Source organism: Oryza sativa, chromosome 10, assembly GCF_034140825.1.
Source record: "Oryza sativa Japonica Group chromosome 10, ASM3414082v1".
NCBI lineage: Eukaryota > Viridiplantae > Streptophyta > Magnoliopsida > Poales > Poaceae > Oryza > Oryza sativa.
Window position 1 is genome coordinate 15,049,600 of NC_089044.1, and position 22,766 is coordinate 15,072,365.

The 22,766-nt window shown below is 45.3% G+C and overlaps 1 protein-coding gene and 4 long non-coding RNA genes across 7 annotated transcripts; 3 read left to right on the forward strand and 2 right to left on the reverse strand.

Moving 5' to 3' along the window:
- Window positions 1-1,027: 1,027 nt before the first annotated feature.
- On the reverse strand, window positions 1,028-2,464 carry LOC136353706 (uncharacterized). The gene is made up of 2 exons (XR_010737084.1): window positions 2,078-2,464; window positions 1,028-1,993 (listed from the first exon to the last, which is right to left on the reverse strand). It is a non-coding gene; the product is annotated as an uncharacterized lncRNA (long non-coding RNA).
- Window positions 2,465-7,798: 5,334 nt separating this feature from the next.
- On the forward strand, window positions 7,799-10,492 carry LOC4348611 (uncharacterized). 2 transcript variants are annotated; one of them, XR_001540838.3, is made up of 3 exons: window positions 7,799-8,056; window positions 9,283-9,442; window positions 10,098-10,492. It is a non-coding gene; the product is annotated as an uncharacterized lncRNA (long non-coding RNA). The 2 variants fall into 2 exon arrangements; XR_001540839.3 differs by having other exon boundaries at window positions 7,833-8,056; window positions 10,079-10,492.
- A 639-nt stretch (window positions 10,493-11,131) lies between these two features.
- Window positions 11,132-12,705, reverse strand: LOC4348612 (thaumatin-like protein). Its single transcript, XM_015758298.3, has 2 exons — window positions 12,545-12,705; window positions 11,132-12,049 (listed from the first exon to the last, which is right to left on the reverse strand). Exons 1-2 carry the CDS (start codon window positions 12,609-12,611, stop codon window positions 11,289-11,291), a joined length of 828 nt encoding a protein of 275 aa, XP_015613784.1. The 5' UTR covers window positions 12,612-12,705; the 3' UTR covers window positions 11,132-11,288.
- A 2,406-nt stretch (window positions 12,706-15,111) lies between these two features.
- LOC9269332 (uncharacterized) lies at window positions 15,112-17,598 on the forward strand. Of its 2 annotated transcripts, XR_001540265.3 has the most exons (6): window positions 15,112-15,505; window positions 15,571-15,735; window positions 16,174-16,335; window positions 16,903-17,015; window positions 17,091-17,157; window positions 17,229-17,564. It is a non-coding gene; the product is annotated as an uncharacterized lncRNA (long non-coding RNA). The 2 variants fall into 2 exon arrangements; XR_001540266.3 differs by lacking the exon at window positions 17,091-17,157 and having other exon boundaries at window positions 17,229-17,598.
- Window positions 17,599-18,366: 768 nt separating this feature from the next.
- On the forward strand, window positions 18,367-18,780 carry LOC136353663 (uncharacterized). The gene is made up of 2 exons (XR_010737043.1): window positions 18,367-18,511; window positions 18,599-18,780. It is a non-coding gene; the product is annotated as an uncharacterized lncRNA (long non-coding RNA).
- Window positions 18,781-22,766: the final 3,986 nt, after the last annotated feature.

Consider the following 22,766-nt stretch of genomic DNA (forward strand, 5'->3'; position numbering starts at 1 on the left):
GACTATCTTCTTAGCCTCGTACGTTGTCTCGGGCAATTTGTTTCCCCCCGGAAGAATGTTCTTGACGAGTTTCAATAAATCGCCAAATGCCTTGTCACTAACCCCATTTTTTGCCTTCCATTGCAACAACTCCAGAGTGGTATCCAACTTTTTGTGCCCCTGCTCGCAACCTGGGTACAACGAAGTTCTGTGGTCCTCCAACATCTTGTCCAATTTATGGGCCTCCTTTTCACTTTCGCAGTCTTCCCTGGCGTCCTGCAACATCTGACCAAGATCATCCGCAACGTCGTTACCATCAGCAGCTATTTCCTCCTCGCCCGTTTGATTTCCTTCAAATCCAACATACTGAGCAAAGTCCGGAATATTGTCGTCTTCCACTTCATCTTCTTCCATTTCAACACCTTGCTCTCCGTGGGATGTCCAACAATTATAGCTTGGCATGAACCCCGACTCAAACAAGTGGAAATGAATAGTCCTGGATGCAGAATACTCCTTCTGATTCTTACACTTATTGCATGGACAACAAATAAAACCCCTTTGCCTGTTAGCTTCGGCCACTCTCAAAAAATAGTGCACGCCGTCAATAAACTCTTTGGACCGCCGATCAGCGTACATCCATTGCCGATCCATCTACATGAGTCAAAAAAACCGCACACAAATAATTATTCTTACAATAATGACAGTCATACAATAATTATAAGATATCTTTATTCATACAAAAATCATAAAATATTACACCAAATAATTCTTAAAAACTATTTGTAAAGTTTTAAACTAATTTTAATGTGTTTTACTTCTTTTAATTTTTATTTTAGTTTGTTTTCTATTATTTAATATTAACTTTCACTAGAGTTTTCCTTCTCAACTATTTTATAAAACCTTGTTTAGCAAATGAACTAAATTTCTATATATTCTTTCTTCCCCACACACATTTTCTCTCTCATCAACTTACAACTAAATTTTGGAGACAAAAAAAGTGTGCAAAACATAGGTGCAAATGTAGTATGACAAAAAAAACATTGGAGGATGAAGTTGCAAACCTTTTAGGCACCTCCGATTTGTATGTAAACACCAAAATAAATTCAATAGAAATTTTGGCATGACCTCCCCTCTTTTTTGAAGAAATTTTGAAGCTTGCTCGGGCAGCTGGAGGAGGAAGAAGACATATATATAGGGGTGGGACTTTAGTCCCGGTTGGTAGCACCAACCGGGGCTAAAGATCACCGGGATCATTAGTCCCGGTTGGTATTACCAACCGGGACTAAAGTTAAGATCTTTAGTCTCGGTTGGTAGCACCAACCGGGGCTAAAGATCACCGGGATCTTTAGTCCCGGTTGGTATTACCAACCGGGACTAAAGTTAAGATCTTTAGTCCCGGTTGGTTCTACCAACCAGGACTAAAGATCCCGGGGGGGCCTGACAGGTCCTGACAGCATTCGAACCGGGACTAAAGATGATCTTTAGTCCCGGTTGGTAACACAAACCGGGACTAAAGATCAAATATGCCCGTTACCCTTTTGAACCGGGACTAAAGATCATCTTTAGCCCCGGTTTTTATTGCATCCGGGACTATTGTGGAAATCGGCCGACCGACGAAAGATGGTTTCTCTACCATCATTAGTCCCGGTTGGTATTACCAACCGGGACTAAAGTTAAGATCTTTAGTCTCGGTGCGGCACGTACGGCGCGGCGGCGCGCACGCACGTGGTCGGGGGCTGGAGGCGGTGGCGAGGACGGCGGCGTGGCCGAGACGCGCACGGGAGTGAGGACGGTGGCACGCACGCGGACGGGGGCCGGAGGTGGCGGCGAGGACGGCGGTGTGGCCGAGACACGCACGGCGGCACGCATGGCGCGGCGGCACACACGCATGCGGACAGGCCCGGAGGCAGCGGCGCAGCGCTCTGAGGATCTCCTCCCTGTACTCCAAAGCTCGTGCCGTCGTGGTCACCGGTGGCTTCAGGTTGGGCATCATGGCCTCCCAATATGCATCGCGCTGCCCAACAACATGAAAAAACGATCATGCAAGCAGTCAGGCCACCTCACTGAGACATTACATCGAACACTAGGCGTGCGTCACCAGTAAAACGAGCCAGCGATGCCGAGCCGAGCAGACCAATCTGCGGGGAGCACGGCTGAGAGGACATCGCCTTCCCAGAGGTGGAGTTGTCAGTCGTCGGGCCATGTGATGGTGAGCTCCTGCGGCGACAGCACCGATCCAATGGAGGGGAAGGTGAAAGGAAGGAAGGGAAAGCACAGCCCGGAGATCGAGGTAGCCAGGGAGGTCGACGGAGCGCGCGGGGCGGAGGGAGGTCGATGGAGCGCGCGGGGCAAACCACCGTCCTCGCTGCCGCCTCCGGCCCCCGGCCGCGTGCGTGCGCGCCGCCGCGCCGTGCGTGCTGCCGTCCTCGCCGCTATGCGCGTGAGAGAGAGGAAGAGTGAGAGAGAAGACAGAGAGTGAGAGAGAGAAGAGAGTGGGTCCTACATTTTTTTAATCAATAAAATGCTGACTGAACTGCCACGCGTATGCCACGTAAACCAAAACCACCGCGGATTGAGTCAAGGGGGTAATTCGTCCGGTTTACATAGTTGGGAGTCAGGAATGTCCGGATTTGTGGTTTAGGGGGTAATTCGGTCGACCGCGATAGTTCGGGTGGGGGGTAATCCGTACTTTTTCCTTATAAAAATGATAGATTTATATGTTTAAATAATGTAAAAACGATGTGAACATAATGATTTGACATTGCTTGCATACTGAGTTTAAAAGATACAACAAAATTATAAAATGATATGTCATATTTACATGATATTTAAAATACTCTAGATAATAATTGCTAGTGCATGATGATGTGGCGCACATGCATATTAAACTTTAGTAGTCAGTACACGTCAACTTTATAATAAAATAGGATATGTTACAAAATAGGATATGATACATGGTGGCTCCAGCGCTTACCATAGAGTTTGCACCATCGCGGCAAGAAGCACTTAATGGCCTTTCTTGAGCGCATTAGTTTTATGTTTGATTTGCAATTTTCTGTGAGAAAAGAGCTGAAGTGATCTGAGAAAGAAATGTTTCTCATCTTGTTGATCTTGTTTATTTGTTCTGAGAGGAACGTGAAAATTAAATCACACAATAGACTTAACGTACAAATGTACAATGGGTTTGATCACTAGGAAATTGGGCTAATGGAAACATATAGGTGTATTATCTTTGGAAAAAATACGAATTACCCCCCTCCCGAACTATCGTGGTCAACCAAATTACCCCCTAACCCGAAAACCAAACATCGTTCACCTTCAACTTTCAATATCGGACAAATTACCTCCCTCGACTCAATCCAGAGTGGTTTTGTCCTACGTGGCGTACACGTGGCAATCCAGTCAGCATTTTATTTATTAAAAAAATGTGGGATCCACATGTCATACTCCTCTTCCTCTTTTCCTCTCTCTTGCATACGGCAGCAATGGGTGTGGCGTGCGGCGGGCGTGACGGGGGCGCAGCGGCCGGCGGCGATGGCGGGGGCACAGGGGGCGACGGCCGGAAGGCCACTACGGGCGGTGAGCATGGCGGATCTCCACCGGCGCCTCTTCTCTTGCCGCTCGCCAGCGGATCTCTGGTCGACGCGAGATGGCGCGCCGCGCGCATGCCGGCGTGGGGACGGGGGAGGGCGGTCAGCGTGGACGGCGGTCCTCTTCTCCATCCTGCTCCGAGTCGGAGTCACCGAGTAGGGACGGACCAGGCGGAGGTGGCGGAAGCGGAGCTCGCCCGGGCGGTCGGCTGAGGCAGAGCTCGCGGAGACGGAGACGGACCGAAAGGTCGGCGATGGAGGCGGAGGCCGTCGCGTGGCTGCCTCCTCGCGGACCTTCGCCTCTCCGCCAGCGCCACAATGGCGAGCGCCGCCGCCCGCCTCTCCACCATGGCCGCCGCTGTGTGCGCCGACTGCCGGCCTACTCCCTGCATTTCCTCCACCTCCCCATCCACCTCCACTCACCCCCATTCCCTCTACCTCCCTTCGCTGACACTTCCGGCTGTTGCCCGCCTCTCCGCCATGGCCGTCGTGCGCACCGACCTCTCCCTCCCCGCGTGCCGCCGTGCACTTCGACCGCCGGCTCGCCCCCGCGCGCCGGTGCCCACCGCTCGTCCCCGTGCCATGCCATGCGTGCCGGCGTGCGCGCCGCTGCCAGTGACTGACTGAGAGAGAGATAGATAGAGGAAGAGAGAAAGAGGGGGTATGACATGTGGGTCCCACCATTTTTTAAAAAATAAAATGCTGACCGGATTGCCACGTAGGACAAAACCGCTCTGGGTTGGGTCGAGGGGGTAATTCGGTCGAACGTGATAGTTCGGAGGGTTGGGGGGGTAATTCGTACATTTTCCCTTATCTTTATCCTTAGTACCAACGTGTCCATGCGTGGCAATGTGATTTAGAGCAATACGAACGACTTGTCTATCAAATCTTCTCGTCGGAATAATGGTTCTTTTTATAGTTTAGGTTGGTTTTGAAACAGTTTGATTTTTGTGTGGGGAAGTACGATTGGGAGAGGAGGACGACAATTTATATTTTGAGTGATGTACACGGTATTCTTTAAACTTGTGCGAGTGTATCATCCAGGTTCTTGAACTCCCAAAATACATATTTAGGTCTCCGAATTTGTTTTAGGTGTCATGCCATGTCAGCACATGGAGCGAGTTGGAGCCCGTTTAGACCTATATGCCATGTTGGCATGCCACGTGGGCAAAAGTAACGAATAGTTAAGGAACCACCACTTAAGAGGGAAAAAAGTATGTACAAATATAAGAAGGGCATTTTGATAATTGCCAAATCTAATAGTGGCAAATAGTTAAATTTCCCAGTCTCTTATACCCATTCGCTCATCTTCATTCACTAGTGGAGAAACCATCATTGTCCGGTCGACCAAAAACCACAATAGTCTCGGATGCAGTAAAAACCGGGACTAAAGATGGTTTTTAGTCCCGGTTTATAAGTAGAACGAGACTACGTGATCTTTAGTCCAGGTTGGTGTTACCGATGATCTTTAGTCCCGGTTCACATGCTGTCAGGTGTTGTCAGGCCCCTCCAGGATCTTTAGTCGCGGTTGGAGTTACGAACCGGGAGTAAAGATCGGATCTTTAATCCCGGTTCGTAACACTAACCGGGACTAAAGATCACGTGATCTTTAGTCCCGGTTGGTGTTACGAACCGGGATTAAAGATCAAAATACACTATATAATCCCTATTACTTATCCTCTTTTTTCGTCCACTCTTTTCTCATCCACACCCACTCCTCTCTCCCTCCATCTCTAATCTTATCTCTTCCCTTCCTCCTTATCTCTTTTTCTTCTTATCCTTCCCAACTCCCCTTCCCAACTCGATCCAGTGTGCGCAGCAGGAGGGGGTGGGCGGCCCGGCCGGCGGAGGGCAGCGCGGCGGCGGCCGGCGCGGAGGGCCGCGTGGCGGCGGCGGCAGCCGGGGAGGAGGGGAGGCGGCGGCCGGCTCAGCCGGCCGGCGGCTTTGCTTCGTTTTTTTTTCTTTTTTTTTTCAAAGAATTTGTGATCCATGTGTAGATTGAGATGAAGAATCTGTGGTTCATTGTATGGATTGAGATGTATAATTTTTTTTTGGAATCTCATTGTATGGATCTGAGATGTACATGATTTGTGTATGATTTGTATATTTGGGATGTTTCTTTGATTTGGGGTTTGATTTCGGATGTATAATCTGTAGTGTATATGATTGATTTGTGTATTTGGGATGGTACGCATCCCACCTAATTTGGGAGAAAATAAATTAGAGATTAAATAGTAAGTAAATGAAAAAAAAACTATTGCCCACTCCCATCTTTAGTACCGGGACTAAAGATCGATCTTTAGTCCTGGGTATTTGAACCGGGACTAAAGATAGGGATCTTTAGTCCCGGGCCTATCTTTAGTCCCGGATTCATAGTCCCGGTTTGAAAACCGGGACTATAGGGGGGTTACGAACCGGGACTAAAAACGATTTCTCCACTAGTGATTGTTTGGATTTTCTAATTGACTCGTTCCTCTTCTTGATTACAAGAACTAATCAACTGATTGTAAGTTTTGATCTTATTTGGAAAGTTCTTGTGGCTTTCTGTGTGGATTTCTCTGTGTGCGCCTTCGAAGCCTCAATGAATCGAGAACAGTACTAGGGGAAAGAAAAAAGTTTGATTTTCCTTTCTTGTTCTTGTTGCTGCCGTTTCTTGTTGTTGCTGGTCGTGGCTTTGTTGAACGCGTCGCTGCCATCGCAGCTGTCGGGCGCCACCCTTGCAGACCACCGAGAAGCCGCTAGTGAAGCGGACTAGGGCGTGCGGCGACGGCGGCAGCCAAGAAGCGCAGATTTGGCCACTGACACCACTGTCGCGTTGGCCGTCGCCAGCCACCGACGCCCTCCTCCTCTCCCGCCTCGCCCCGCCAGCCTCCTCCCCACCCGCCGCACAGAGAAGTGAGAGAGGGAGGAGGAAGGGAGAGAAGTGGGGAAAAGAGATAATGACGTTGCAGGTCTCACGTTGACTTAGCCACTACGTCGGATAAAACCGAGGTCAAAACCACTAAAGGACCTAAAGCGTACGACCTTGTAAGTTGAGGGACGTCAAATATCTGGTTTTACGGTTGGAGAACAATTTTGTAACTCGATGACAAGTTGAGGGACCTTCGGCGTACTTTTTCCTTATCTTGGTCCCAAAGCTCCGTGTGATTCCGGCCCAATTAGTTGTGGAGTCATTTTTTCTTTTCATTTTGGGGATATCTCTACTACTTAAAAGTTCCGTAGTGGTGGCGGTGACTCCAAACACGCGAAATATAGAACGTGGGATAGCCTAATCGAACGGCTCAGATCGCCTTTCTCTTCCTACGCATCCAGCGCACGCGTCTCCCTCGAATCTCGATCGCTCTCTCCTCTCCCCTACCCTCAACCCCCCGATCCACGCCGCCGCAACCCCCTCAACCGCCCGCATCCCCGATCCGTTCTCTCCCTCTTTCCTCCTTCCTCACCGTCGCTGCCGTCCTCCCCGGCACTCCCATCCCTTTCTCCTCCATGCCGCACCCCTCCCCATCGTCGCAGCCGCCCCGTCGCCCCTGCTCGCCTGCATCCACCACACCGCCTCCCTCCCCAGTCGAGACGGCGTTGCCTCCTCGCCCCCTCCGCAGCCAGATTGACACCGCGCCGTTCAATCCACCGCCTCAAGCACCATGCATCGTCGTCGTTGCAGGCGTCGGCACGGGCGCGGGCGCTGCCGATCCCGAGTCGAGACGACGTCGTCCGCTGCTGCTTCTCCACCACTGACGGTTGCCCTGCGTATATCCTCCCTATTATCGCGGTCCCCATCTGCTCCTGAATCCTGATCCACAAAAACAGCGGAGCGCCGTCGGCCTCTCTGCCTCCCTGCGACCACCAGTGGCATCTGCCCCGCCGTCGGCTCTTCCTCACCCGCGACTCGCCGACGATGGTGCTCCACAAACCATTCAGGCCGTCACTGGTCTCCGGAGCGCCCGAGGCCGACGTGTCTCGCACTCCCTATAATCTTGCTTTGCTGCATCAGTAACAACATCATAACATATCGTGGTTCATACAATGGATCAGGCTGGTAATTCGATTCCAATTCTTGCTCCTGAACTTTTTTATTGGTGATTCCCTCTAATGTTCAGCAGATTGGGTTTGGTGGTGGCAGTGCCGCACCACTGATTTGTGTTAGACATTGGTCCTTATCCAACCCTCTAATCTCTTGATTATGCTCACTTACGATGACTTCAGCTCAGGTGGTTGCAAGAAACACTCCTAGACTGCTATTTAGTTTTACGTTACAGGGATTTGGCTACAGATAGTTGCAAGCTGCAATGTTCTGATATTTGTTATGTTTTAGAGCAAGATCTGCCTTATATATAATGTTATAATTAGGCTTCGAATTTCTTGCTTATGTTCTTTAAAAATTCCAAGTAACCTTTTCAGTTCTTTCTGTCAGGTTAATTGACAGATCGAGTTGCACTTACACATATCTTGTTTTAGGAAATGCTCCAATGGCCCTTGAATCCAGCAAAGTAAGTATTTTTTTTATGCTTGATCTGTGACTGATCTCAAACAGATAAATTGAAATGAGTAACTTGTACACAGATAAAAAAGTGACATGGGACTTGATTAGAGTTACGGTATTTTTATCTTACGAGGCGGCAACATTATTTGAGTTTTATGAGTCAAATATTCTTCCATTTTTTCCTGTCATTTGGTTGTGTCAAGTCATTATTTGAGTTTTATTGGGTAAATTGTGTCCTGACTGGCCCTGAGTTGGATGCAGTGCTTAATTGGTGCAAAAACTGGGCTTAAGTTGCAGTCAATTTCCAGTCATGTGTTTGAAACCATTGTTTTCTGATTACTTTAATTAAATAATCCATGATCACAATATAAACCATATGTGCAAATATCCAGTCATGTGTCGTGTGCATGATCAGATGACTGCTATTGGCTATAATGCAGTGATTCTGAAATTGCTATTTGCCGAGGTTTCCTATTTTTGCTGAACTGCTGCAGCAGAATAGTGCCACCAAATGAAAGTGAACACGTAAGCATATTGTTTGGGAGAAGATCACAGTTCGGAATTTCAGATTATAACCAAGATAAAGAATCACTCAACTTTATGATCGACTTGCTATTCATGTTTATTACTCCCTCCTTTCCTAAATGTTTGACGCCGTTGACTTTTTTAAACATGTTTGACCGTTCGTCTTATTCAAAAACTTTTATGAAATGTGTAAAACTATATGTATACATAAAAGTATATTTAACAATAAATCAAATGATAGGAAAAGAATTAATAATTACTAAAATTTTTTAATAAGACGAACGGTCAAACATTTTTAAAAAAGTCAACGGCGTCAAATATTTTGGGATGGAGGGAGTATAAAATAGTTCCTACTGAACATTGTCGGCTACTTGTTGATTCTTTTTAGGTGGTGTTTGTTCCTCTGCACAAATAGGTCTGCACATGCACATGCGATTTCTCTTACAGTTATTTTGGTGCTTTAAAATGCTTTACGTATTGGTAATATTAGAGCCTAGAGGTCAAAAACTATTTTGTATAGAGAAAATTATCCCACATAGCCATCTGTTGTTTATTCAAGAAATATTATATGTATCTTCAGGGGAACCATATGTGATACACAAATTCAATTTTATGTCCATTGTTAGAGAATCCATTTGCTTGAATCAAAATTAGAGAATCATATATCTGATGGAAAATTGTCTTTTTACCAATATGTTTGCCTTGCAGATTGGTAGTTCCTCTCGTCCTCCAGGCACCAGCTATAGACAATATCTATACCTCAAGGAAGCCTCTTCATGTTCCCCTCAATATTTCTTTCTGGGTGCATGCACTCTATGCTTGCTATGCAAAACCCAATGTATGTGAATGTGATCCTTATGCTGCAAAGGTGCTACTATAAACACTTCGTTCTTTTATCTATTTATTTAAACATTCTTTGTTGGTGTCGGTGCATTGCCTCTGAATTTTAGATCTTTTTTAGTGCAAAATGCATATGAATGTGTGGCATTGATATTCCCTTGGAGATGAAACAAGGTATTCAGTGTTTGCAAATTAACATTTACGAGTAGGATTTACCTAGCTAGCATGGCCTCTTTCATAGCCACTTTTGCATGTATGAATCTTTGTAAATTGTGGTCCTATAGGCAAATAGAAAGGTAAAATTACGTGATCAACTCGAGCTCTTTTTCATATTTGTGCCACTCATATTTGTCCTAAGTTTTAACTGTATTTTAATTTAATCTTAAATTCAGGCCAACTACTCTTGCGGATGTTATTTAATAAATTTGGATGTGATTGTACTGCAAGTTAATCTAGAAATTCATTTCCCTGTTTTCATAACAACAAAACTTTTAAAGATGATATCCCTTTATTGTCATTCAAGTCAGCATTAAGCTTGCTGGTTGAAAATTTGAAGTTTTTTTAATTCATTCTGAAGTATGAAGTAGTATAGAACTTTCTGATTTTCTATTGGTGTTTAGCTCTTAATTGTTGTTTTATCTGAGAATTCACTGCTGACTGCTAGCTTAACCATCTCAATAAAGCTGATGAAGACAAGGTGCTCGATATTCAGACGATATTGGTCAAGTATAACATATTTCATATTGACCAGTGAGAAGCATCCGGAAGAAGTAAACGAATGAGCATTGAGTTCCAGAAAATGGTGTATAGTATAGATGGAATTATGAAAAGCAATCAACCTCATGTTTTATGTATAGTTTTTATTATTTTGTGAAAGGATGGTAGTGTCAATACGTAGAGTTTTTATTAATTTGTGAAAGGATGGTAGTGTCAATATTTAGTTCCAGAAAATGGTGTATTGTATAGTTGGAGTTAGCAAGAGTAATCGTCTAGCTCATGGTTTTGGGAAAGGATTTTGGTGTTAACTATTTTTTCGATCAGATTATCAAATTCAAAACTACAAGTATTTTCACCCGAATGTTGTTCGTGAACCCGTGAACTTTATTAGCTTCAAATGTTTTTATTTTCTGATACAACTCACATGCTATTTTATTCACCAACTTTCGTTGTTTGTAGATTTGTATTACTACCATATGAAAACTATAAACATGTGATATAATTATTATTCGTGCTATATTAAAATTTTTATTATAAAGGAATTACACTTAATAATTATTTAACATTATCTTACTGTGTGCTTTTAAATTGGTTTATAACTTTTACCCGTTGCAACGCACGGGCATCTAACTAGTCAATATAAAAGTTGATGTAGACAATATTTATATAAGTTCCATAAGAAATCTATCAAATCCAGTGTTTTAATTCGTTATAGTAATTACTTAATTAATTGCATGGTAATGTACCAAGCTTTTTTTTCCCTTTATTTTTTCTATGGTATAGGTGAGGATATAATAGGCATTTTAATTCTACTATGCATGCGACTATGAAATGCCATGTGTACGTACGTGATATTCTTTTTACAGAGAACTACTGAACTTTAACAACTTATTACATTCGTCCTAAAATATGAGCATTTTAGCTATGTATCTATAGATAATTATTTATTTAGATTTTGTAGCTAAAAATATTTATATTTTAAAACTGAGGAAGCACTTAATTAACCCTATAACGAAAGTGTTCGCCCGATAATGAATGTAAATACGTAATAGTACACGTATAAATACATACTCCGTATATAGTACATACTACTCCTACTTAGATACACGCATGCCGGAGTGTTACTCGTCTACTCGATACGTCTCACATCATATCCGTCAAGCCTGGGCCACACGATCTGCCCCCGCGCCCCATCTGGACGGACAGAATGTGAGCACGTACACCTCCGCGTAGCACCTCGCCGCCGCCGTGTCGTACGGGTAGCTGACGTACGCCGGGCACGCGTCCCGGAACACCCGCGAGTACGCGCTGCCGCGGCACGTCTCCGCCGTGCCGTGCGCGCCGCGGCAGCAGAACGCGTCCGTCCCGAACGCCACGCACGCGCTCTTGCACGCCACCACCGCCGCCGCCGCCGTCACCTGCAGCTCCGGCGGGCACACCGCGTTGACGTTCTTGGCGCAGCCGGGGATGACGCACTTGCGATCGGCGGCGGCGGCGCCGGGGGTGGGGGGCTTCGTCCACACGGCCACCGGCAGGTTGTAGCCGTCGACGAGGCTGACGTCGTAGGAGCTCCCCTTGCTCTGGTCCTCGTGGAGGTCCACCTCGACGAGGGTGGCCGGAGGGGCGCCGGCGGTGCCGTTGCACGCGAGGCGGCCGCCGCAGTCGCCGGTGAGGCAGGACGCGGCGGCGTTGCCGTGGTGGTTGGTGGCGGTGGAGGTGAAGTTGCAGCCGGTGCGGCCCCAGAAGCGGCCGTTCCAGGTGGGCGGCGCGCTGACGCGCCTGGACTGGCCCGGCGGGAGGAGGAAGCCGCCGCCGGCGAGCACCGGGTGGCCGGCGTTGGGCGCCGCCGCCGGCCACACCGGGAACGGGCACTTGTTCACCACGCGGAAGGTGACGCCGCGCACGAGCGCCACCGGTCCTGATCATCATCCACAGCAGCACAACAAAATTCATGGAAATTACCAATGCTGAAAAGTAAATTTTGCCAAAAGAAAAAGAACGTAGGTGGGTGTGATTTACGGTATCCATTTCATATTAAAAGAACGTAGGTTTTATTCTCTCTCTTTAACAGAGTTTATAAAAATAGCTAGCAATTTCAGTTTCAAATAAATCAGACATATTTTATTGTAGATTTTAATGGAACTAATTTAATATACAAAAGCCATGGATGTGATCTACTTCCTCCGTTTTACAATAAGTTCAATTTTCCTATTCTCCACATATCAATTAAAACCTAAAAGACTAAAATATCTTCACTTTATCAAATCCTGATACAATTATTTTTTGCTTTATCTACTCTTAATGTATCCATCTCCTAATTTTACAAACTCCAATATAATAATGACTAAAAATAAATTTATTTATGATAAATCGGAGGGTTGAAAAGTAAACTTATTCTAGAACGAAGGAGTACCTAAGAGAGTAATGAGCAGGAGTAGTGGTAGGGGATGAACGCCGGAGAGCAAGGATAAGCACGCCATCTGTGTCTAAATCTATATAGCAAACCAGAGAAACTAACTAAGCTGTCATGGAGATGGTGCAGTCGCAGAGAGTAAACAAGGGTTTTTATACCCTGCAAGAGTCTGCAAATACAATGATGCCATGGCTAAGGAGATAGCTAAGATCAATGAGCAATGTGCCATGTGTGTGTGTGTGTGTGTGACTTGCATTGCAATGGAAGCAAAGGAAGACATGATTTGGGGTAGCAGGCCAGCAGCCACACCTGGTGCAGGCCTGAGGGCAAAAAGGTTGAGTGGTGAGGTAGGTAAAAAAAAAGGATTTAAAATGGATGTGCCACACCACAACTTGAAAACTGAATTTAAAATACTGCTAGTTCATTGAATTTCATCAGCCCATTTTGGTCATTTGGGCATGCATCTTCCCTTGAAAACATTATAGGAGTACTTTCTATTTTAGACTTTGAGCACAGATACACAATTATGTCTAAGCAGAATTTATCGGCCCAGTTGACTGGCAGGGTTGCTGGGCCTTCTAGCCTCGCCCAATCACTTGACAGCTTGAGCTAGGATGGCTTATCCTGGCCGGCCGACGGTCGATACAGAGAGCTTCTACTTCAAAATTCTTATTCCAGTAAGGCAGTGTTTGGCAAATGTCTAAGGCAAATGATTTCCTACCCATCTTAAATCCTAACCATTCATTCTCTCTCACCCATTTAATCCTAACATTTTATTTATTTCCCAATCTCAATCCCACCCCTCATTTCACATTATCCAAACACACCAAAGTTGAAATTGCACCTCTTGTAACTGCGTTCGGCAGCAGGTGAAAGAGAAGATTTCTCTCTCGTTTGTCACGTGCACACTTCCTGAACTATTAAATGGTATGTTTTTTAAAACTTTTTAATAGGAAAGTTGCTTTAAAAATCATATTAATCTATTTTTGCAATTTAAAATAGTTAATACTCAATTAACCATGCACTAATGGCTCATCTCGTTTTGCGTATATTCTCAATCTTATCTTTTCCTCTCCTCTCAAACATATAAAACGGAAAATGCACTTTGAGGATCAGCTATATACCAACCCTGGAATTGAGCTATCTTTGATAGTAATAGGTCTTAACCGTACCTTTCTCTTTTTTACGTGTACGCTTCCCAAATTACTAAACGGTATGTATTCTATAAAAAATTTGCTTTAAAAACCACATTAATTTACTTTTTAAGTAATACTTAATTAATTATGTGCTAATATGTCACCCTATTTTCTACATGTATAATATAAAGAAGTATAAAGAAGCATGTCAGCCTGTCAGGTGCTGTGCTATGTTGCTGACCACATTCCTCTCGAACAGAGCAAGCACAGCGAACAGAGGAGGTGAATCCCACAACTCTGAACAATCCCGTCGTCTTCCAACAGCGTCTCGTCCATCTGTTCCAACCGCCTTTTCTTTTTTCAAATGGTTTTTAATTGGAAAATGGATTTGCCACATGATTCACGATCAGTAAACGCTTTCAGCCTTTTCATCTTACAATTGAGTACTCCATCAATTTAAAAACCATTTGAAATGTCGTAGGAGATAATATACCGTCGTACAGTATATACCGTCGTGCTCCATCAATTCCATCTCCACGTGTTATTGTCTAGTATCAATACAGCATAATGTCGTAGGCGATAATTAATCAGAGTATCATGCACATAAGTAAAATACAAATACATGTTCCTTTCGTTTTATATTATAATTCGTTTTGACTTTTTTCTTAGTAAAACTTTTATGTTTGATCAAGTTTATGAAAAATGTAATGGTATTCCTAACACGAAATAAATATATTATTAAAATATATTCAATGTTAGATTAAATAAAGTTTCAAATGTTGCCAAAATTTTCTAATAAACCCAATCAAAATTTAAAAAATTGACAAAAAAAATCAAAATGACTTATAATATGAAACAGAGGCAGTACACCAAATGCCCGTTGTGATCCTACCCCGAAGTAGCCTACAGGCTACAGTCTCAGAGACAGGGTTCACCAAACTGTTCTCAAGCCAAAACAGGGTTAAACCTTTTCTTTTTCTCGCAAAAATCGTCAACTGTTTGACTCGGCAAAAATCCAGTTATATTTTTCTGAAGTTATAAAATTTAGTTTGGTTAAAGGTAAAATTGTATAAACGATCCTAATTATAAACCTTGTTTTAAGATTATACTTATTATATTTTATTTTCAGCAAAAATCCTACCCGCCGAACGCTACCTGGATAAAATTGGTCTTCCCCCTTCCCGTGCGGATGAGTCATTGATTGGGCTAATCTATATCTATACTAATATAAAAAGGATGAGTTACCTCCCTCCAATCCTACATGTTGATAGATGTAATCCCTACCGTCCATCTGTAGATCGCTGATCCATACCGTCCTCCGCGATTTAACCATCTCCATCTCCACCGCAGAAATTTCTCCCTCTACGCGCAAAGACCGTGCGAAGACTACGCCTCACCCTCTATATGCGCGACTCCACCGCTACCGCCGCCAGAGCCAAGTTCTTCTCCATCCGCCTCCGGAGTCGTGCTCCTCGCTCCTCCTCCTCGCGTGTACTGCTGCTGTGCTGGAGCCGTGGTCTTCCCCATACGACGTCATCTCCAGTCGCCGTCGGAGCCGAGGTCGTCCCCTTCCGTCTCCGCCACTATCGCACAGCACCGCTGCCCCCCCCCCCCACCCCCCTGGAGACGAGTTCTTCTCCAGCTACCGCTGGAGCCGTGCTCCACGCTCCTCCTCGCGTGTATTGCTGCCGCCGCCGGAGCCCTGGTCTTCCCCAGTCCGTCGCCGGAGCCGAGGCCCCCCCCCCCTCTTCCCCTGCCCTCGAAGCTGAGGTCTTCCCATCCGGCGACGCCACTGCAGTCCACCGCTGCGCTCAACGGAGCCGAGGTCATCCTCATTTCACATATTAATTTGTAGTAGTACATAGCTAATGTGGCAAGCAGTTGTGGCAGGCTGCAGCGTTGTGGCGCAGCGCCGTAGTGACGAGCAGACGCGGCAACCGGGCGACGAGGAGCGAGCAGCAGGAGGTGAGGGCGAGGAGCTAGCAGATCAGGCCATCCCTCCATGAAGGGCATCAGACGACGAGGGGCAAGCAGCAGCAGCTAGCAGAGCAAGCGGTGAGTCCTAGCCCGGTGCCGGTGTTCATACTCTTCGTCTCTGTTTCAGTAATGCATCTAGATGATGTGATTTATAAGAATTGAGCTTCGCGATTCATAGTTTTGATTTATTCGTAGATTTTCGATGGAGAAGAAAACAATGTTGTTAAATTATTATGCAAGCAATTCAAGTAGTACCAATCAAACTGATGAGAACAGAATGGAATTTTTGCTGATTGTGCACAAAATAAGAATAACAATAGGTAAGTTTTGTCACGAAATGAGAGATGAAATAAGGATGGTATATTTGTTGGTAAGGTTATAAGATCATTTCAAAAGAATTGGTTAGATAAATTTAATTGGTTAGAATATAGTGTCAAAAAAGACTCTGCATGTTGTTTCTATTGTTTTCTTTTTAAGATATAAATACAAACCCATAAATTAACTTGGTTCTTTTAGGTCGAACCTACCCTCTATTTCTATCCTGTATTTGCCACTGACGCCCTTGGAACACCACTGCCCTGATTTCATCCACTCTTGGCTCCATTTGGAATCTGGCCATCGTCCTGCACCCTGCTTCCCATTTTCAAATCAACTTCAGCACCCACATTCTCCTGGAAGGTATGACTTTTTTTTTCCTATTAGCACTAGAAGTGAAAGCATTGAGGTAAAGACTAATTTGAATGTCCAATGAAAATTTCTTCTACCCGTGAAATGTATGTCAATCTGTGGACCGGTGATTGAGTGGTTTCATGTTAGGCTCAACAGAATTATATGAAGGCCATTGAGAGTAATTTATTAAATCCTTTTTGAGGAAATATGAACATGGGCAACAAGACCTATATAGGACACTAAATTTCTTACTTCTGACCTTACATGTTAACTGATTTGCATGAACTTGCTAGGAAGGGGGGGGGGGGGGGTTTCAACTGACACACAGGTCATATCATTTGTTTATAATGCATAACTAAAAAAAATTCCTCTTGTCAGCAGAAGTGTATAGTTCTTTGAAGTTGAAAAATTCAATCCCATTTTTGAATGGTTTTCACATGCATACTCTGCTAAGCTACTTTTCTGTAAGAAACTAAGTATAACTTTGTAAACATGCGTAACGGAGTATAAAGTTCATACTTTGTTGAAAATGCCCTTTGTGCCACTGTGTCAATTGAAAAACATGAAAATGTGCAGGTTTTTGTCCTGCTCAGGAAGGGGGTGTCGCCAAAGTGAATTCAAGACAGCTAGCATTCAATACTTTACACAAGATCCAGGAGCCACCAGCAATGCAAGTGGTTGTCTTACTGGTACTGTACATTTTCTTCAATAGAATATAGTTGAAATGTAGTATTGGGGTTCTGGTATTAATGTTCTGTGATCAGTATTTGCAATGTATTGGAGTTGAAAGATGCACCTTCTGTTGTAGCAGGAGTAAAAAAATGCTGGAATGTAAGTGAATGTTACATGTACATATGTGCAAACAATCATGACCATTACTAACTTATTTGTTCTTTCTGCAGGTATGTTGTGATGATCCCAGAGTCCAAGGTTGGATGCTTCATATCATAAAGGAGTTGTCCATGTATTTAGGTACCATTTGTTAATATCATGACGGCCATGGTAAAGTTCATAATATGTCAATGTATATAGTTCATTCCCTATCGTTATTTTACTTTTCCTTTGAGCTGAAATATTGCCCATGGGGTTAGCTCATTTGTGTGGCATTGGTGGTATATTCTGATTGAAATTTATAATTGGTTGATGTACTAAAGAGCCAAAAAGCTACCCTAGACCTTTAACTGTTAACCTTGTATAGATTTGGAAATATATTGGCAAGGACTCATGTGACTTCACTATATCATGCTATTTATGTTGCTGATTAAAATTAAATTGAGGTGTATCACTGTGGCAATTAAGCTAAGAGTAATCAGATTCCTAATGTTTTGAGTTTACAACCTTTTTCCTTTCATCGTGAAGGCTGCAATTTATTTCAGTAAGATACAATGTTTCTGCTTTGAGGATCAAACCCTTCTTCCAATGCAAAGAAGAAAAAGGGAAATTCAGCCAATGTGCAGGTATAGCAGGAACAAATGTGTAAATATTAGATGCCTTGCCCATACAATCTCTTTGAGATGTAGCTGTTGGTACTTTCTTATGTTCCATGGTGCCAGTGGTATGTTCTGCAACTTGAGCAAACACGATTTTCCTTTTTTTTTCTTCTCTTCTTTCACAGTTGCTAATAGTCATTTTCTGCACAAAGTTTTAATTGCAGGCTACTCAAGAACCTAAGAAGTTCTGTCATGAAGCTGTTGTTTTTCTGGAGTCCCTTTTGGTAACATCTATTAGAGGACACTTGGGACCTCACCTATAAAAAACAAGTAAATTTTGACCATTGCTTCATATTAAGTGAATATCCTCTTTATATATACCAATGATCAATTTTGGAGCTCAGGAAAATGGAACCATGGCTTCATTTCCTTAAAAAGTGCATCGGTTGAATCCACAGTGTATATTCTGCAAGTTATAAGCAAGGATTTTGATGCTCCTTATTTCTTCCCTGAAAATTTCAAGTAAAGATGTGTTTTTTGGAATTTTGAATATTTGCATTGTGCTGATGACTTCTAATTACTAACGATGTAATTCATAAATTTTATCTATCAGCATATGCTTGCTTAGCCGGTTTGTTATTCTTTTTATTTGGATATACGTAGTTTGCTTGAAAAATTTGATGGGGCTAAAAGATTATTTGGTTTCTCAGGAAGATGCTTGATGCTAATGTCTTCTCGAGCTTTCAGATTGTAAGGTACTTTTCATGTTTTTTTAAACCAGTACTGCTATCCATGTTTTAAATCCTTTTCATCATCATTGTGGATATATTATTTATTTGTAGCTTCACAAGAAAAAGAGTGTGGCTGTGGACTCCAGGATTACATTGAATCTTGAAAAGGTATGCACTATTCCAATTTCAGATGATGCATTTCCCTGATTTGAGATGTTTCCTTTTTTCCAATCTAACAAAGGAAACCTTTCCTTGAGGGAATTCCATGAAATATATTGGTTTCCAGATTTCAAGATTGTTAGGTCATTTCGTGGCTGCCACTTCAACTGTAGGTGTGTGCATAGTTTAGCAATATGACCTCTTTAGATTAATATTGTGGTGAAGGAAAATATATAGGCGTTTTGACAACTGTTAGTGTTTCTGAAATGTTCACACTTGCTATCTACTTTTTACTTCAATTAAGGCAACTATGAACAATATTTTTTTTTGGAATTATGTGATGACCATTTCCTGCAAGTGAAATGGATGTAAATTTGTGTTTTGTAGACCACATGAACTTATGTGGACACACGGTAGGACCTGTAGGACCTATATACATCTCATTGGTGATCATGTAAATGCTATTTTTAATTGCTGGCCATGAGGGGTATATTTGAAGTATTGTTGGAGAAAACATAAAGTCCTTTTTTACTCCCTCCGCTCCATTTTAAGTGTAACCATGAGTTTCCGTGCCCAACTTGGATCGTATGTCTTATTTGAAATTTTTTTATAATTAGTATTTTTATTATTATGAGATGATAAAACATGAAATTATGTGTGACTTATGTTTTTATTTTTTTTCAAAAAATTCTCAAATAATACGAACGATTAAAGTTGGGCACGAAAAATCATGGTTGCACTTAAAATGAGACAGAGGGAGTATTAGATATTGTATGCTGTGGGTACTGGGGTTTAATTCAATAGCACTAAGAAAAATATCTTGCTTTGAGCTTTTCAAGTTTTTATCAAGCTATGGCAAATTATGGTTGGTATTGTTAGCTGCTTTGCATTTTTTTTAGTGTTTAAAGGAGTATGTTAAGTTACTATAATAACTTTTAGTATGTTTGTATATTTTGTGTGACATATATTACATGAAAAGTGCAAAAAAATTTAAGTGTTTTATATTATCACTATAGCTAATGTGGGAAACGTGCATTGCGATTACTAGTTTCTTCTAATGTCGATCCACGAGGGCCATATCAGGCAGGTCAAGCTTGTCCAGCGTGGTTATGTGATGAGTCCAACTAGAACTTGTCATCACCTAAGAATGATGTTGCTTACAACTCATAGCAAGCAAGTCCTTCACCTAATATCGAGTCAAAAAAAATAGCCTAAGAGCTCTCTCGAGTCGGGCTCACCTTATAGGCACACTGGACGGGCCTAACCTAGGTGATATGACCCGCTGCGAATCTACGTCAAAAGAAATGGGACAAATTAACTTCTTTTTTGAACGACTCGCACGAGACGGTGCGAAGTTCTATTGATAGAGCAGGAAAAAATTACAAGATTACAACCCTGGAGGATCATAACCAGCAAAAAGAAAAAAAATACCACCGCCCACACACCGACAGCGCCAACACACACACACACCCGGGAGAAGGCTAGCACCGAACCGGCCGCCGCTAAGCGTGACCGACCGCCGCTAGACCAACAAAGGAACATAGACGAGATCGCCCCCTAGAGGATGCCAAAATGATGTCTTCAGGAAGAGAAGCGACGGAAGAACCGCCGCCGCCATCCGTCAGGGCTCAAAGAAGTCAAGACTGGGCTTTTGCCAGACAACCGCCCTTGAGGGGTGAGACAGCACGACAACGCCCTCAGGAGGGGGAATGAACCATCATTGTCGGTTCAGCTACAGCCGAGCTGGGTTTTCACCTGCCGCTCACCACCTGCGAATCCACGGCTGACGCACCGATGCTCCACCATCACTCAAGCTCTGCCGACATGTGGGACCCCTGCACCGGCGTCCCTCGCCGGTCAGCCTTGGTGCGTCGAAGACCGCACCACACCCACCGGCAGCTCCTCCTCACACCGAGGTCACCTCCCCCACCGTCGGCTACGCCTCTCGCGCCAAGCCGGCCTCCTCCACCGGATGCACCTCTCGCGCCAATCCGGCCTCCCTCCATCGGCCGCGCCTCTCGCGCCAAGCCGTCCTCCGTCGCCGTCGGCAGCGCCTCTCGCGCCGTGCCGGCCTCCTCCACCGGACGCGCCTCTCGCGCCAATCCGGTCTCCTGTCATCGGCTGCGACTCTCTGTGCCAAGCTGACCCCCGACCCTCCTCCGATCGCTGCTGCGCCGTCCAGGTGCGCTCGTCTTCCACGCCCCTGGCTAGCCGTCGAAGACCGCCATGCCTCCCACCGTCACGCCTCCACTTGCTGCCGCCGTCGATCATCTATACGACGCCGCCAGACGTTGTCGCATCCGCCAATGTCCCCGGCCGCCAGACGCTGCCTCCACAGCCGCGGCAGCTACGAGCCAGCCGCCGTCTCCAACTGTCCGTAGCCAGCCGTTGTCGCCGCAAGCCGCCGCCTCGTCGCCAACCGCCACAGCAGTTCAACGGAGGGGATCCGGTCTCCCGCCGCAGCAGGCCGACACCGCGTGCAGCCGCCACGACAGGTGCGGCTGCTTGAGCCGCTGCCGCATGGTCCCTGCCGCGGCTGCCTCGACCGTCGCTGTCTTCGCCAACCACCGCAGCAGCTGCCTCAGCCGTCACCGTCGCCACCAGCCAGCGCAGTCGTCGCCGTCGCCAACCGCCGTAGCAGCTGCCTCAGCTGTCGCCGTCGTCACCAGCCACCGCAGACGCCGCCGGCACCGCAGCCGCCGCCGCCACCGCAGCCACCTCCAGCGCCAGCCGACCGATCAGATCTGGCCACGGCCACCGCCTGCCACTGCAGACATGGCCATGCCGCTGCCTCCTCCGCCACGCCGCCACTCCAGCCACCGACACTGCCACCTCCGCGCCGCCCACTCGCCGTCCCCGGCAGTCCGCCGCCCGGAGCAACAAATCCAGCCATGGGGGGGGGGGGTCGGATCCATGCATCCCAGCGCCGGATCTGGACGCCGCCGTCGGTTTCTCCTCGGCGCCGGCGCCTTGCCCTGAGCTCCGTCTTGCCGGCGCCCTAACCAGCTTGACTGCGAGCGAGGGAAGAGAGCCCCGCCGCCGCCGTCCTTGCAGCCGCCTGGCTTTGCCGGCGGTGGCTCGGGCAGCGGCGAGGTGGGGGAGGGGAGGAGGGGGTCGGGAGCGGCGCGGCCTGTTTCGCTGCCCGCGTCGCCCCCGAAGGCGGAGCGACCGAGCGTTAAAGTGGGCCGACAAATTAACTTCTCATATGCGCAAAGGAAACAATTTCGACTGGATAACGTTGGGTGGGTGAGTTCTTGCAATAAAATAGGTTATAAGGTGAAATCTCAAAACTAAGATGATAATTAGAATGGTCATGCAATTTTGCCATAATTGATGACTGGTTTGTGTTCTCGAACCGGTCTAAAAAGTTCAGTTCTCGTTCAGTTCTAGTTGGATGAGCCGCTGGCAGTTGTCATCATCGTCGTCGTCCTCTTCCTCCTCCTCCTCGAAGTAGCCATTAACAACAACAGTCTACCTATCCATAGCGTTGGGTGGACTACTGCCATGACCCTTTTTTTTTTCCCTTTCGACATTCAGATTAGCTAGCAGCAGCCACTACACAGCTACACTGTAGTACTGTACCACTGTTCCTCCTTCTACTGCATGTGGGGCCACTGCACTTCGCAGCTGAAGAAGAAGAAGAAGCAGCAGCAGAAGATGAAGCCACATCCGCCAACAACCCAAAAGCTCCAGGAGTTAATGGCAGATCGACCAGTGCTTTTTTCTTCCTCGTGTTTTCTTTTCCCGTTTCTTATAATTAATCGTGCGATCGTAAGATTTTTTTTCCGATTTTTTCTTAAAAATTGTACCAAGTTTTTTTCCTTTTAAATGAAAACGAATACTTGTTATTCTCTTTTGAGGTGTACCAAAAGAAATATTAATGGCAGATCGATCAGATCGGCTGGTGGTAGTGGCGGAGTCACCGTCTGGCTAGTCCGGACAGCCGCTCGGGCTCATCGACGAAAGCTCCGTTAAATTTTAATGTTAATGATTAAATTGATGGTTTGAAATTTCTATAGCAAATAGCACTACTAGTTATATCGAAATTTATCTGGACATAAAAATCTTTTTGGCTCCACAACTAACCGGTGGTGACACACATCCATACCATAAGTATCAG